We start from the raw sequence: 15613 nt of genomic DNA on the forward strand, positions 1-15613 counted from the left end.
AACGTTGGCCATGGGCACCACTTTCCAACGCCACCAGTCCTAGGGACTATGCATATTGCGCCAATGCGCCTCAATCAAGGGAGAATCCTCTTTATGGTGTCTATTTCTGATATGGAACGTCTGATCAATGGACCTGAATTTGCAATGTACCTACGAAGGTAGTCGCATCATGGTGATCAAGACTTCGAGTTCACAAAGACTTTAAATCTGGCGATGAAGACAAAATACCGCAGATTTTTATTTATAGTCTTTTATTTTTCCAAGAATTATGTCATGGCAATTATGCCTTATATCAATAAAATGACTTATTGTATTAACTCTTTCCCTCTAGGCGTACTCAAGAGTACTTGTGATGTCTAGGCAATGTTTGATCTGAGAGAACGGTTTTAAAAGTGAGCAACGCTCCACCAAAATCTCGCCTTACCTTACCTGGTCACAACTAAATTGAAATTGCCGAACGGATAGAGTGACTACGATTTGTCTACGATTTGATTTTTATATTGGATTAGATTATGGTCACGAAACTTTGGTGTCATCATTGGATATTATTAATAAAGTATCGATTTATTTTATCTCATGTCGTAGACATGTTTTTCGAACTTTATTATTTTAAAAGAGCCAATGGTTTTCATGCGGAAACGCATTGTGAGAATGGACAAGAGTTCCTTTGCATCACCTCTAATGACTACGGAAATAAACGAGTATTAGAGAAACTTATGTGTCGCTCTAGTGGGTTGTATGCAACCACTATTCGAGTCATTGAATCCAACCATGTCATGAGAGATGATTTATGGGATTCCGACACGTATAGGCTTTGGCACGACCGTTTGGGACACCCAGGTCGTGACATGATGATCCGTATATTAAAGACTTCACACGGGCATCCCTTTTTCAGAACGAAAGGAAGTAAAACTCGAAATTTGGATCAAGGAGGAGCACTTGCGCCTCACGGCGCCTTTCCCCCTCAAGTCCGGCCATCCCAGGTCGGCGCCGCCATCCCCCTGCGGCCCAAGGGTGGCTTTGACGCCACCCCTGCTCCCTTGACTCCCATTTTTACTTCTAAGGTCCATTGTGACTTCATGGCTCAACCAAAATCCTCATTGGTTGTTTCCAAAGCCCATCATTCGTTCTGCAAAGCCTGCTCTTTAGCAAAGTTAGGATCGAGACCATCCTATGCAAAGGACACCAAAGAAAATATACCATTCTTGCAAAGAATCCAAGGTGATATTTGTGGACCCATTCAACCACCATGCGGACCATTTAGATATTTTATGGTGTTGGTTGATGCATCGACACGCTGGTCACATGTCATGCTATTGTCCACAAGGAACGCTGCATTTGCTAAACTCCTAGCACAAATAATTAAGTTACGGGCTCACCACCCTGATCATCCCATTAAGTCTATAAGATTAGACAATGCTGGGGAGTTTACATCAAAGACTTTTGATGATTATTGCATGTCCATTGGGATTGATGTTGAACATCCTGTTCCTCATGTTCATACCCAAAATGGTCTCGCAGAAGCCACCATTAAACGACTACAAATGGTTGCTCGAGCATTGGTGATGCGCACCAATCTCCCTATTTCTGCTTGGGGCTATGCAATATTGCATGCAGCTGTGCTTATTCGTCTGAGGCCCACTGCCACTCAACCCTTCTCTGCGTCCCAGATGGTTACTGGGTATGAGCCTGATGTCTCACACTTACGCATATTTGGGTGTGCAGTCTATGTGCCTATTGCGCCGCCACAGCGCACCAAAATGGGTCCTCAAAGACGATTAGGCCTTTATGTTGGATATGATTCTCCAACGATTATCCGCTACATAGAACCCTTGACAGGCGATCTCTTTACCGCTAGATTTGCGGATTGTCACTTCGATGAGACAGTCTTCCCGTCGTTAGGGGGAGATAAGAACATCAATGTTCAACAGGAACGACAGGAATTGTCGTGGTCTGTCCCCACTCTGTCTCATCTTGATCCCCGAACCGCACAGTCAGAAATTGAAGTGCGGAGAATTCTCGATCTTCAGAACGTAGCAGATTCGATGCCTGATGCGTTTTCTGATATCGCTAAAGTGACGAGATCACACATACCTGCTGCAAACGTGCCTGCAAGGATTGATGTCCCTAAAAGTAGAGGACATGACGCCAACTCAAGAATGCATGAGCATGGCGCCAACGTCCCATCTCTCAATGATGGTGACGTTGTGGCTAGGCCCACGGCTCCCGCCAAGAAGCGCGGGAGGCCCATAGGTTCGATGGATTCTCGCCCAAGAAAGAAAGCGAGTTCGGCACAAAATAATCCATTAATCATCGATGTAAATAATCCATCTCATGAGAATATTCCAGATTATGGTTATGTCCAAGAGACATCATTGGGGGACGCTCCAATATCAGAACCAACTCCAGAGAATAGAGAGATCTCCATAAATTACACTAGTGTACATGAGATGATGGATAGAAATTCTATGGCGATTGATGATGCATTTGCATATCATATTGCAAAAGGAATTATAGAATATGATGATATCGAACCTCGCTCTGTTGAAGAATGTCAACAAAGAGCGGATTGGCCTAAATGGAAAGATGCAATCCAGGTTGAATTGGATTCACTAACAAAGAGACAGGTATTTGGGCCTGTAACGCAGACACCCCCAAGTGTAAAGCCTGTTGGCCATAAATGGGTCTTTGTTAGAAAGCGTAATGAGAAAAACGAGGTTGTTAGATACAAAGCCCGCCTTGTGGCGCAAGGTTTCTCACAACGCCCTGGAATTGATTACGAGGAGACATATTCTCCCGTAATGGACGTTATAACGTTCCGCTACCTCGTCAGTTTGGTAGTTTCTGAAAAACTTGACATGCAGCTTATGGATGTGGTTACAGCATATCTCTATGGGGATCTAGATTCAGAGATATATATGAAGGTTCAAGATGGACTTCAATTACCCAAATCAAGTGGCTCTAAACCACGGAGCGCGTTTTCAATAAGATTAAAACGCTCACTATATGGATTAAAACAATCCGGACGGATGTGGTATAACCGTCTAAGTGACTACTTGATTGGGAAGGGATATATTAACAATGAAATATGCCCATGCGTGTTCATTAAAAGAACAAGTTCCGGATTTGCAATCGTAGCAGTTTATGTCGATGACATGAACCTAATTGGAACTCTAGATGAGTTGAAGGAAACTGCTAAATACTTGAAATCCGAATTTGAGATGAAAGATCTTGGGAAAACACGGTTTTGTCTCGGTTTAGAACTCGAGCACCGTAGTGATGGAATCTTGATCCATCAGTCTGCATATACTCAGAAAATCCTAAGGCGCTTTAATGAAGATAAAGCAAAGCCTACGAGTACTCCCATGATCGGCCGTAGTCTTGAGCCCGGAAAAGATCCGTTTCGTCCAAGGGATGAGGACGAAGAAGCATTAGAGGCCGAGGTGCCCTATTTGAGTGCAATAGGCGCATTATTGTACTTAGCTCAATGCACAAGACCGGATATCTCATTCGCAGTGAACTTGTTAGCTCGACATAGCTCTGCGCCAACACGCCGCCATTGGATTGGTATAAAGACAATCTTTCGATACCTAAGAGGTACGATTGATATGGGCCTATTCTATCCCTACAGAGAGAAAAGGAATGACGGAAAATTGGGATTGGACCCCAAAAGGCAAAACGCCCCCGTCCATGGAATGGCCGCTGGCCATGTTGCCGCCGCCGGCGCCGCCACCGCTCATGGTGGCCGGCGTTCTCCTATCTCCCTCCATCAAAACGACAATGATGTCTTGATGGGTTTTGCTGATGCAGGGTACCTCTCTGACCCTCACAAAGGTCGCTCCCAAACTGGTTATGTCTTTACCATGGGAAGCACTGCGATATCTTGGAGGTTTACAAAACAGACCCTTGTTGCTACTTCCTCAAATCATGCAGAGATTATTGCTCTACATGAAGCTGTACGTGAATGTGTATGGCTAAGGTCCGTAATTCGACACATTCAAGGAAGTTGTGGTTTGAAGTCTACTACAAATGAACCTACATGCATTTATGAGGATAATGCAGCTTGTATTGAACAAATGAAGTTAGGTTTCATCAAGGGCGACAACACCAAGCATATATCGCCTAAGTTCTTTTATAATCAGCAACAACAATCACTTCTAAAGATTGAAGTGAATCAAATCCGATCAGAGGATAATGTAGCAGACTTATTCACTAAGTCGTTACCTAAATCCACCTTCGAGAAACATGTGAAGAGCATCGGATTGAGAAAGTTATCCGAACTCCCACGATTATAGCAATCAGGGGGAGATATCGACATCAGGGGGAGTTATGATGTCTACATGTTCGATCTCGAAGAGTGAAGGACGTGTTGTGCTCTTTTTGTCCTTCGACCAGGGTTATTTTTATCCCACAGGGTTTTTGTTACCTGGCAAGGTTTTTAACGAGGCAACGGATGAAGCGTCACCACCAAGTTTGAAGCGGCACAAGGGGGAGTGTTGAAGGAATATCGATTTAGTGTGCCTTATCAAACTAGGAGTAGCAATAGGAGAGAAGGTTCTAGATTTCCCAATCCTACACGGATTGGTATTCCTTGTAACATTAGAACTAGCACTTTGTAATCCCTATATATAGGGCTCCTATTCTCAATAATAAGAACACATCTCTCTCATCAATCTCTCTCAAATACATTATACTTAAACAGCTTTTGATTTTTTGTTTATATTACAGAAGTACTTAGATATCACCAATTAAGTACCAAGTGTACACTAGACCTCATGCTTCCTGACCAAATTGAAGAGTTAAGGCGGAAAAGTCAGTTAGAAATTAATCATATTTGAAAACGAAATAGATGCATGTATATATATGTGATGTCCTTAGTTATGACTTATGATGACGTCTTTGAATGAATATAAAACGAAAACGATTCTCAGAGAAGTAGCAGCAAAAGATAGTTAGAAGGGAATGGACTGAAAATTATATCAAAGTCTAGATAGAAAGGATTTCCATTACTGTCTGTAAAATGTACGGTGTCAAAGATTTCTCTCTGCAAATTCCTCCTTATTTAGTGTGTACAAAAATTTTCTCTAAGCAAGTTATATCTAATGTACAACCATGAGTTACAGCCCCTTCAAGCGAGAAGTGAGATCTCGGCAAGGAATTGTGAGTCCACCCATTGGATGTTTGAATCCATATTCTTCCTCTGCCTTACTCAGCAACTCTTGAAATGAAGGCTGACTCAAGACAGAAACTGGAACCATGTATCTCTTCTTTTCACTACATTCTCCCACATACACCGGTAAGAAGCCTTTTGGAACACCAGCATGTATTAAATCTGCTTTACAAGCCAACAAACTTCCTCGCCGGAGAATCTGCTTAGCATGCATAATGGCAGGCAATCGGATAATGATCACTTCAAAGAGGTTGAGATTCCAAAAGGAGTCGGACAAAAAGAGTTAGTGGATGTAGATACTGATGAGGACTTGATTTCTGTATGAGATAATATGTATGGTTGTTCATATTTATAGATGAGAGAGTGCTAACGAAATATTGATATCGATCTGGAATGAAGAAAGAATTGTATGGCGGAAATTGTGTCATGATTGGGAAGAGACACAAGCTTCTGAATTTTGAAGGATCACATGGTTCTGTCTAAATGATATCTGACTCTCAGGGACTGAAGTTATCGAGTCATATATTTGTTGGTGAACATTATGTTTATGACACCCTGGCTGGAAAGGAATAAGTTTTAGATGTGGATTGGAGTTTTCTTCGAGTCACTGATTCCCTCTCATTACAAGGCATGCTTTAGACACATGTCTATATTTTGTTGAATGGACTAAGGTTAACTTGTGTATTCTTGATTTTTTTAGGTTGAACTTTGGTTCCTTTGTACGTTGTCTGTAATCTAAAGGGTATATTGTTTGAAGACAAGGATAGATAGACCAGGAAGACAAAGCCATGTGAGTTTTCACAAGGTAATGTCCCTAGACCAATAGGACCCAATGCTCATTTCCCTCTTCACCACTTCTTTTCATGTACCTTATGATTTTCAGCATACACCTTCATCATCTATTTATAGCACCCACATGACTGATCAAGTTCAACAGCAGCAACTCAAGGAGATCTATTCCTTCCCAAGAAAAGAATCAAACTCTTCCTGTTTGCACAGATTCAATTTTCTTTCTTGTTCTTCCACTTTAAAAATATATATAAGCCATGGGTTTCCGGTTGCCTGGAATTTCTAATGCCAAGAGAAGTCTTACTAGATCTCTATCTGCTTCAAAGTGCTTTGATATCCCAAAAGGCTACTTTGCAGTATATGTTGGGTTAAGCCGGATGAAGCGATTTGTGATTCCAGTCTCATATTTGAACGAGCCTCTTTTTCTGGACTTGTTGAGTCAATCTGAAGAAGAATTTGGATATAATCATCCAATGGGTGGCATCACAATCCCATGCAGTGAACACACCTTCCTAGAACTCACTTCCCGCTTAAGTGAATGAGGGAACACTAATAGGATCCCAGTTCATGTGCAAAAGCTTCCTCATTCACAAAGTTGCTAATCAAGATGATGACAAGGTAATGATTGATGATCAAATATATCTTGAAGCTGCTTGTGTTGATCAAAATCTTCTGTAGTACGTCCGGAGCTGCTTGAGAGCTGAGCAGAAAATTTCTCAGTTTTGGAAGCAGACAAAGGATAGTAGCATGACCCCTCTGAACTCATTGGAAACAAAAGTTTTGAATCCAATTTTTGAATGGAAAGACAGTCAACTTCTGTCTTTTAACACCCTGTAAACTTTTTTGTTAGTCCTCCACAGGAAATATAGGAATACATAAATATATTTTAATTGATCTTCCACTTTATTATGTTAATTTTCATGATATTTTTATAATTTTAAATTATTAATCTCCCATATTTAATCACCAAATACATCAAATTTTCAAGAGCAAAAAAATTAAAAACAAAATAAAAATAAGATGAAAGGTGCTGTTTTGGAAGAGGTGATCAAGGCTGTTGCTGAATGATTTTGAGCTTGTGTCATGGAAGCATGTTAGGAAGAGGGGTAACCAAGAGGCGCATGGTTTGGCTCGGCGTGCTCTAGCAATGGAAAACTCAATGTATTGTCAAGAGGTTGGTCCTCCTTGGCTACATCGATATTCTTGATAAAGTTCTTTGTATCTGATGGAGTAGGCTAGGGGGCAGTTTTTCTTGGAGCTGCTATTACCTGAACTCAGTTTATGAATAAAAGCTATTTCAAATATAAAATAAAATAAAAATGTAAAAAGATGAACTGTTTTATTAGGGAAACCATTTGTTACAGGAAAAGTATAGTTAAGTCCTGGAGATGGATTTCGGACATTAGCTTTGATAAATTGTGCTCAATACATTTTTCCTCAGATTGCACGGATGTTATTAGCTTGTTTGGTTCAGGCAAGAACAAAACAGAATTGCTTAACTGCTCTATTACAACTCAAGATTGTTGTTTTGTCATGATACTAGGGTATTTTGTCTTTGATCTTCAGTCTACAGAGGCTATCTTTTTTGTTTGGTCACCATTCTCTGTAAGCAATTCAATTTTGGTTGCAGACACATACCAGAGAAAAGTAATTAATATTTTACCAATGGATCTACTAAATGACTGAGACAGTATTGATATCAAACCTAACCGCTGGGATTCTGGCTTGGGATAAGATCATCTTCTATATCTGAAACACTATTTGAGTTGCTAAACTAGTCGATCCAAGTTCAAATATAAAACTAAACGAACTGACAAAGCCATCATCTGTCTTTCTGGACTTGGTCTCTATTTAGACATGCTAAGTAGTAACTAAATATATTTCTACTCTTTAGCCTTTAATTGACGTTTTAAAGTTCCTTAGGTATGAATGTGAAGGATAATCAAGCTGTACAATTTATATAGCCATTATAATTATATACTTGATTTCTAGTGACAGCAGGCTGTCATATTGTAGTTAATCAACACAACAGAGCCAGGAGAGGAAAATAATAAGACTGCAAGGATTTGAGGAATTGAAGTATATTATATTCCAAAAAATTTCTGTACAACAAATGAAGAAGTTTACACGAGTGAAAAGACAAAATGGCCTTCTTGCTTCATTTGATTTCAAAAATCAGAGTCCTCATGTTGGCAATAGCTTTAGAGGACTCATGACATGCCAGCTTTCTGCTTGTAGAAATTTGCATCTTGATCTGCTCAGCACATTGAGACCTTCACAAACAACATTGCATAAGTTGTTTCCGGCTGGCCCCTCATAGCCTCATCTTCATGTGTCAAATCAATGAGTTCAGAATTGAGGGTGATCAATTTCGATATGAAGTTGTATCTCAGATTCACTTCATTAATTCATTCACTTAAGCTTGAAGTGAGATCAAGGAAGGTGTGCTCACTGCAGGGGATGGTGATACCGCCCATGGGATGATCAAATCCAAATTCTTCTTCTGCTTGCCTCAACAAATCTTGGAATGAAGGATGGTTCAAGTATGATATTGGAACCACGAATCGTTTCTTCTGGCTCTCCCCAACATAGACTGCAAAGTATCCTTTAGGGATATCTAATGTCTTTGAACCAGATAGAGATCTGGTAAGAGTTTTCTTGGCACTAGCAATTGCTGGTAACCGAAAACCCATGGTTTTTATCTTTCAGGTGGAAATGAAACAAGAAAATGAACCGGAAAGACTTATGAAATGAAAGAAAGCTTAATTTGATACTTGGGAAAGAAGACTTGAGTTGGTGATGAAAAACTTGATCATGTGTGTATATATAGATGAAAGCCATTAGGTACATGAGATGAGTGGTGAACAGTAGTCCCCTCTGCTATTGAGAAGTCCAAAAATCACATGCTTTTGCCTTCCCATTAATTGCACGAAATTCATCTAGGAACATCAAGCCACCCTACCATGTGGCTTTGTTTTCTAGTCTCTATATGATACAGAGAGCTGAAGAGGTATTTTCTTTTGTTTGATCAATGAATTAATGATGTAGGACAAGATTTCAGTCAATTTCAACAAAGAATCTCGAAAAGAAAGAAGCGTCTACACATTAAGAAGAATGATTTGAATATTGAAAATTGGTATTCAAATAGACTTCTTAATGATGGAATTGATCATAAATTACTCTTTTGGATATATCGGGATTCTCGAGCGAAATCTTGGTTAGGATTCCAAATATATGTTTGCGTAATATTCTTTAATATCTAGGATTATATTTCCGATTTTTATTTAATTAGGTTTCCTAGTTTTAGTCTATAATAAATTGTTCTTTTTGTTTTCTAGTTGTATTAGGTTTATTCTATGCGCCCTATATAAGACACCTCTTCGATTGTAATATTCATTCAAGTTATCAATAAAAAAACCAAATATTAGAGAAGTTTCTCTATGTTTCTTACGGCTGTGTCCGTAATTGCTAGTGGATTCTAGCTTATCTCATATGGCTTTCGACGCTTGACGAAGCCCCTTACTATCGTGTTCACGCTTCCCGCGTCATTTGGTATCAGAGCGGGTATCGCCCGCTCCTTAGCAGACGACGATCCAAGGGAGAAGTTCACTACCACCAACCTCAACGACGCTGGTCGTAGAGTATCTATCAAAGAAAGTTTCGTTAAAGAGGAACATGCCAAGGGATTCGCCCTAGGACAAGCTCATCAATCCAAAAAAAAAAAAAAGAGGAAAAAAAAGAAACATGGAACGTTGGATATTCACAACGCTTGATTATGATGACTTCCGAACTACATGTGTCATCAAAGACAAGGTATGCTCTGTAATAATTGACAGTGGTCTACGAGAGAATTTTGTAGCAAACAAAGTTGTGGATTATTTTCAATTACCGACAGTGAAGCTGAGTGATCCGTACCGGATTCCATTTGGAGAGGATGAATATGCACAAGTAACAGAGGTTTGTAAAGTTCCTGTCTCTATGGGAAAATTTTATAAAGAAGAGATTACTTGTCATGTGATTGACATGGACGACACTAATGTGCTTTTTGGAAGACCATGGCATGAAAGCGTCAAAGGTGGTTATTGCAAAGACAACACATATTTATTTAGGTGGGAGTCGCACAAAATTAAAATCAAGCCTAGAAGGAAGAACATCAAGAATGACCATCCTGAGGTGTGTGAAAAGGAACATGAAGAAGTAACTTTGAAGATTGAAGAGAAACTCATTAAGGATAAGGAAGCTGATCCATTCATCACATCGATATCCATGTCATGCATGCCTAATTGTGTTCAAGATCAACCCAATGAGAAGTCATTGCCCATTCCTTTTCAAGTGGGGGAGTTCAAGTTTCAAGATGTTTATTCTAAACTTGTCTACGGTATTGGATTCATGGTGATACCTTTTAATTTCGAGAATATTGAAGTTGATAGCTTATCATGTTTTATTTCTACTAATGATCAAGCTATATTCAAGAGGAACTCGAGGTCGAGTTCTTTTCAAGTGGAGGAGACTGATGTAGGACAATATTTCAGTCAATTTCAACAAAGAATCTCGAAAAGAAAGAAGCGTCTACACATTAAGAAGAATGATTTGAATATTGAAAATTGGTATTCAAATAGGCTTCTTAATGATGGAATTGATCATAAATTACTCTTTTGGATATATCGGGATTCTCGAGCGAAATCTTGGTTAGGATTCCAAATATATGTTTGCGTAATATTCTTTAATATCTAGGATTATATTTCCGATTTTTATTTAATTAGGTTTCCTAGTTTTAGTCTATAATAAATTGTTCTTTTTGTTTTCTAGTTGTATTAGGTTTATTCTATGTGCCCTATATAAGACACCTCTTCGATTGTAATATCATTCAAGTTATCAATAAAAAAACCAAATATTAGAGAAGTTTCTCTATGTTTCTTACGGCTGTGTCCGTAATTGCTAGTGGATTCTAGCTTATCTCATATGGCTTTCAACGCTTGATGGAGCCCCTTACTATCGTGTTCACGCTTCCCGCATCAATTAAGAAATTCCAGTTGGTGGAACGTTACAATTTAAAACCGCACTGATTTGAAAGGTGTTGAGATATTGTAGACAATTTGATGTTTTAAGATATTGTAGACATATTTCTTAGAGGTGAGGTGAGTTAAGTAACAACTCTCTCCCTCGCGCCTTTTCTGTCCTGTACTCGAAGTACAGCAGCAAGAGTCCTTTGTTTTCTCTCCACAAATCTATTATCAGAAGTGGGTTTTCGGGTTGTTGGCTGTCGTTAGAATGGTTAGACATGTTTGAAGACACATCCCATGTGATACTCCGAATATCAAATGCTTATGGATCTTGCCAATCTCCTAGACAACTCTTTTCATATCGTTTTGCCATATAAATAGGCTCATAAAAATTTAAGCCATTACTATCTTTATTACATTTTTCCAAATTATATATAAAGATCTTGAACTCACAAAGATCTCACCAACTTAAGCATACATCAGACTATCATTTGAAAAACAAAAACAAAAACAAAAACAAAACAAAAAAACAAATAAATTATGCTCCTGCATAGTTTATGTTTCCATTTTCTTCACTTCCACCAATTTTAGTAGAATGTTCTAGAGTTCAGTGGAAAGTTTCCTCTGAATTTTTTCCTGCAGATATGACACGTCCATTTATAATTCATGGTACAGTTTTCTCTTTAACAATGGATAAGAATGCTAGTATGGAGCGTTCTCATACCCAGTCATACAAATAGGGGGATGGTGAATTAGACCACGTTTTGTTATGTATATGATGTCTTACAGTAAAATATTATCAGCTAATCAGATACAGATGCCCTGTTTATATGGTCATTTATGTTTGTGTCCATTTTGGTGCCATTTGATGATTGGTACAAGCAATCAAATGAACACAGATAAATTCTTTCTGAAATACATACTTCCAACAATTTTGTATCATTGACTTAACGCTGAGCAGTTTCAGGCTCCAATGGTTAATAAATCGACATATAACTAGAAAGCTGTTACCAAGTTTTAATTGGTTGATAAATAATTGAGAACTTCCATTGTCCTCATCCCACTGATATCAAAATCTTGGAATGAAGAGGTTAAAGTATATATAAGTCCGGAATCTCAAATCCCTTGTTTTGGCCATCCGATCCCCAACATATACTGCAAAATGCTTTTTGGAATATCCAAGTCACTCTTTGAAGCACCTTTCTGGTTTTGAATTGCAATTCTACATTTCTCTTTCGTTTATCAAGAGATCACGTTTCTTTTGTACTCTCCAGGTCAAAATGGGAACACATTATATATTTTAATTCATAATCCGCTGTTTACTAGATTTTTATCTTAATATAGCTTCTTTTATTGATTAACCCCAAATGGCAGCATTCACTCACAAGAAATGAAGGACTACTTTATACATTGTGGCTTCTATCCCTGGTGAGTGGTGATACAGTAATATGGACAATCCTGCTGTAGAATCGAATAACAAAAACAGCTCAGTTCTTCACAGTTGAGGATGAATTTCGAAACTGAACACAAATGGAAAAGGAAAAACAATTCTTCCTCTGCCTTACTGTATAAGTAGCATTCAGCGAAAACCTAATTGTAGGATAACAATGTTATCTGCCCTAGGAACTCTAGAAAGGAAGCCTTCCTCTGCTCGGTTCTTCTTTTCACTATTCTCTCCAACATAAACTGACAAGAAGCCTTTCAGAACACCAATGTGGGTTAAAGACTTGAATCTTCTTTGTTTGCAAAAAGCTTCCTCGCCCTGGAGAATCTGTGCCATCTTCAATAACTCTCGGAGGTTGAAATTCCAAAATGACTTGAAGAAAATATTTAATGAAGATTCTGATGACAACTCGATTTCTATTTGGGATAATATGTATGTTTATTAGTATATATATATATATATATATATATATATATATATATAGGTGGAACGCTGCTTAGTAAAATTTCGATCTGGAATATCAAAAGAGTTGTACGTAAGGAGGAAGTTCTGTGGGGTTTGGCTGTAGACATAGGCATTTGAGTTTTTTAAAGGATCACATGGTTATGTCTAAATGATTTCAGATTCTCAACCAAGAAGTAATTGAGTCTCTATATGTATTGGTGGACATTATGCTTAGAGATGTGAATAGAAAAGTCACTTGTTGATTGAGTCATTGATCCATTTTCATTACAAAATACGCGTCAGACTCGGACATCTGTATTGTTGCCAACATATATGATATTATTAGGTTGAACTTTCACATCAGCCGGTTCCATTGTTGTCTGTGTTCTGATATGGAGGTAGGGAATGATGTTAATTTGAAGACAAATGCATGTGATCGTTCACAAGGTAATGGCCGTAGCTCAATAGGACCTAAGGCTCAGTACATTCCTCTTCACCACTCATTTCCATCCACCATATACAGCTTCATCATCTATTTATACCACGTACACATGACCGATCAAGTTCATCACCTGCAAATCTAGTCGGTCTATTCCTTCCCAATAGAAGAATCAAACCTTTCCTGTTTCCGGAGTCCTTTCAATCTTCTTTCTTGTTCTTCCACTTAAGAAAATATATAAGCCATGGGGTTCCTTTTGCCTGGTATTGCTAATGCCAAGAGAAGTCTTACTAGATCTCTATCTGCTTCAAAGAGCTTAGATATCCCAAAAGGCTACTTTGCCGTCTATGTTGGGAAGAGCCAGAAAAGGAGATTTGTGATTCCTGTATCATACTTGAACGAGCCTCTTTTCCTTGATTTGTTGAGTCAAGCTGAAGAAGAGTTTGGATATGATCATCCAATGGGTGGCATCACAATCCCATGCAGTGAACATACCTTCTAAATCTCACTTCGTACTTCAGTGAATGAGTGAACACCAAGGAAGTGAACATGGGTTCAAAGTCGTATGCAAAGCCGTGTCATATATGCACAAGCTCGCCAATCAAGAAGAAGAAGAGGCACTGGTTGATTATCCACAATTCTTGAAGCTCCTGAGTCCTGATGAGGGGAATCTTCTACAGTTTCGAAGCTACTTTGAGTTGAGCTGAAAGTTTGAAATTTATGCACAAGCTCGCCAATCAAGAAGCAGAAGAGGCACTGGTTGATTATCCACAATTCTTGAAGCTCCTGAGTCCTGATGAGGGGAATCTTCTACAGTTTGGAAGCTACTTTGAGTTGAGCTGAAAGTTTGAAATTTATGAAGCTCACCAATGGTGATGCAGAATGAATATGACTCCATTGACCAGAAGTTCTGAATGCAATGTTAAACTCAAAGACAACGAATTCTTTATTTGCTCATCTACTTTCTTGTCTTATCTTTCATCATCTGATTTATGCTATTGTGTTTGTTTAGCTCTTACCAAATGGCATCAAATTTCCAACAAAAGTAACTTTTATTCTGTGCTATTTTATCCGTGCCTTACACGTATTGTGGATCTTGAATTACGCCACATTTTGTTGGATTATGCCACAGTTTACAATAAAAGATCTATCAAACAATCAGATGCGGTTAAAAATAATGCAAATTAACTGGAGAGTTCTAAACTATTCTCCAATTACCTATATTAGTCTAGAAGTTGTAGATTGATCTAGAACATGTAGAGTCATCATGCAAAATTCTAGAGTTGCTAGGGTATTCCGGAACATGCATGATGTAGAATGATCATGCAAAAGTGTAGTAACATCTAGAGTTAGCAAGAGTATGGTGTCTAGAATTATCTACAAACAACTGTTTTTGGTGTTAGTAGTCCACCAAGGTCGGTTGAGACTTGAGACATATATAAATATGTAAGCTCCCTAGTACAATGTAAATCAAGGAATCAAATAAGCAATTAGAAGCAAGTTAGTGAACTAAGCTAGAGGTTCAAAGCTTTTCATCTGTTCTTTTTTAAATTCAGCGTCCGTCTCTTCTTTTTCTTTTTCAAATTTAGTGTTCTAGAAGGTTCACTCCTAGCGCAGGGTTTTGGGTTTCAAACTCTTTACAAAAAAAATAATAATAATAATAATTAGTATTCTACTACCACTTAGGCCTATACTCAAGTTTTGAAGTTTGTTCCAGCCCATCATAGCTAGTCTCTTCCACACCAAATTATCGGGTTCCAAACTCTTCCCAAAAAATAAAAAAAAAGTATTCTACTACCTCTTTGGCCTATACTCAAGTTTGAAACTTTGTTCTAGCCCATCATAACTAGCTAGTCTCTTCCGCACCAAATTATAACAGTGGTATCAGAGTTTGTTGCGGTCATCAATTTGGTACGTTCCATTTGTGGCCTTCACCCTGTCTACCTCCAACCAAACATATATTCCTTGTCTCATCTTTAAGAGATAAAATTATGATTTTTGGAGTATCAAGATGAGGACCTTCTTCATGTCTCAATATGTATGAGACATAGTAGCCAAAGGGTTCTCCACTCTGGAAAATCCGACGGTGAAGCAGTTGAGGCAAGAAAAGAAAGATAAACAAAGAGCTCCAAATGCACTTTTTTCCATTCAACAAGCGGTGGACGATGCAAACTTATCAAGAATCATGGAGCTACTACATTAAAGGAAGCTTGGAATTTACTAAAGAAGTTTTATATAACTGCAAAGGCACGTTCCGTCAAACTAGAACTATGAGGAGAGATCTAGAAAATTTGAAAATGAAAGATACTAAGATCGTCAAAGAT

General features: G+C 38.5%; 1 protein-coding gene across 1 annotated transcript; it reads right to left on the minus strand.

Annotated features, from left to right (window-relative positions):
* Nucleotides 1-8024: 8024 nt before the first annotated feature.
* On the minus strand, nt 8025-8766 carry LOC112169805 (auxin-induced protein 15A). Its single transcript, XM_024306865.2, has one exon. It carries the CDS (start codon nt 8650-8652, stop codon nt 8368-8370), a length of 285 nt encoding a protein of 94 aa, XP_024162633.1. The 5' UTR covers nt 8653-8766; the 3' UTR covers nt 8025-8367.
* Nucleotides 8767-15613: the final 6847 nt, after the last annotated feature.

Source organism: Rosa chinensis, chromosome 6 (genome assembly GCF_002994745.2).
Source record: "Rosa chinensis cultivar Old Blush chromosome 6, RchiOBHm-V2, whole genome shotgun sequence".
Classification (NCBI taxonomy): domain Eukaryota; kingdom Viridiplantae; phylum Streptophyta; class Magnoliopsida; order Rosales; family Rosaceae; genus Rosa; species Rosa chinensis.

Excerpts from the sequence above, each read along its gene's own strand:
- LOC112169805 (XM_024306865.2), bottom strand. The coding sequence starts at position 8,652 with ATGGGTTTTCGGTTACCAGCAATTGCTAGTGCCAAGAAAACTCTTACC.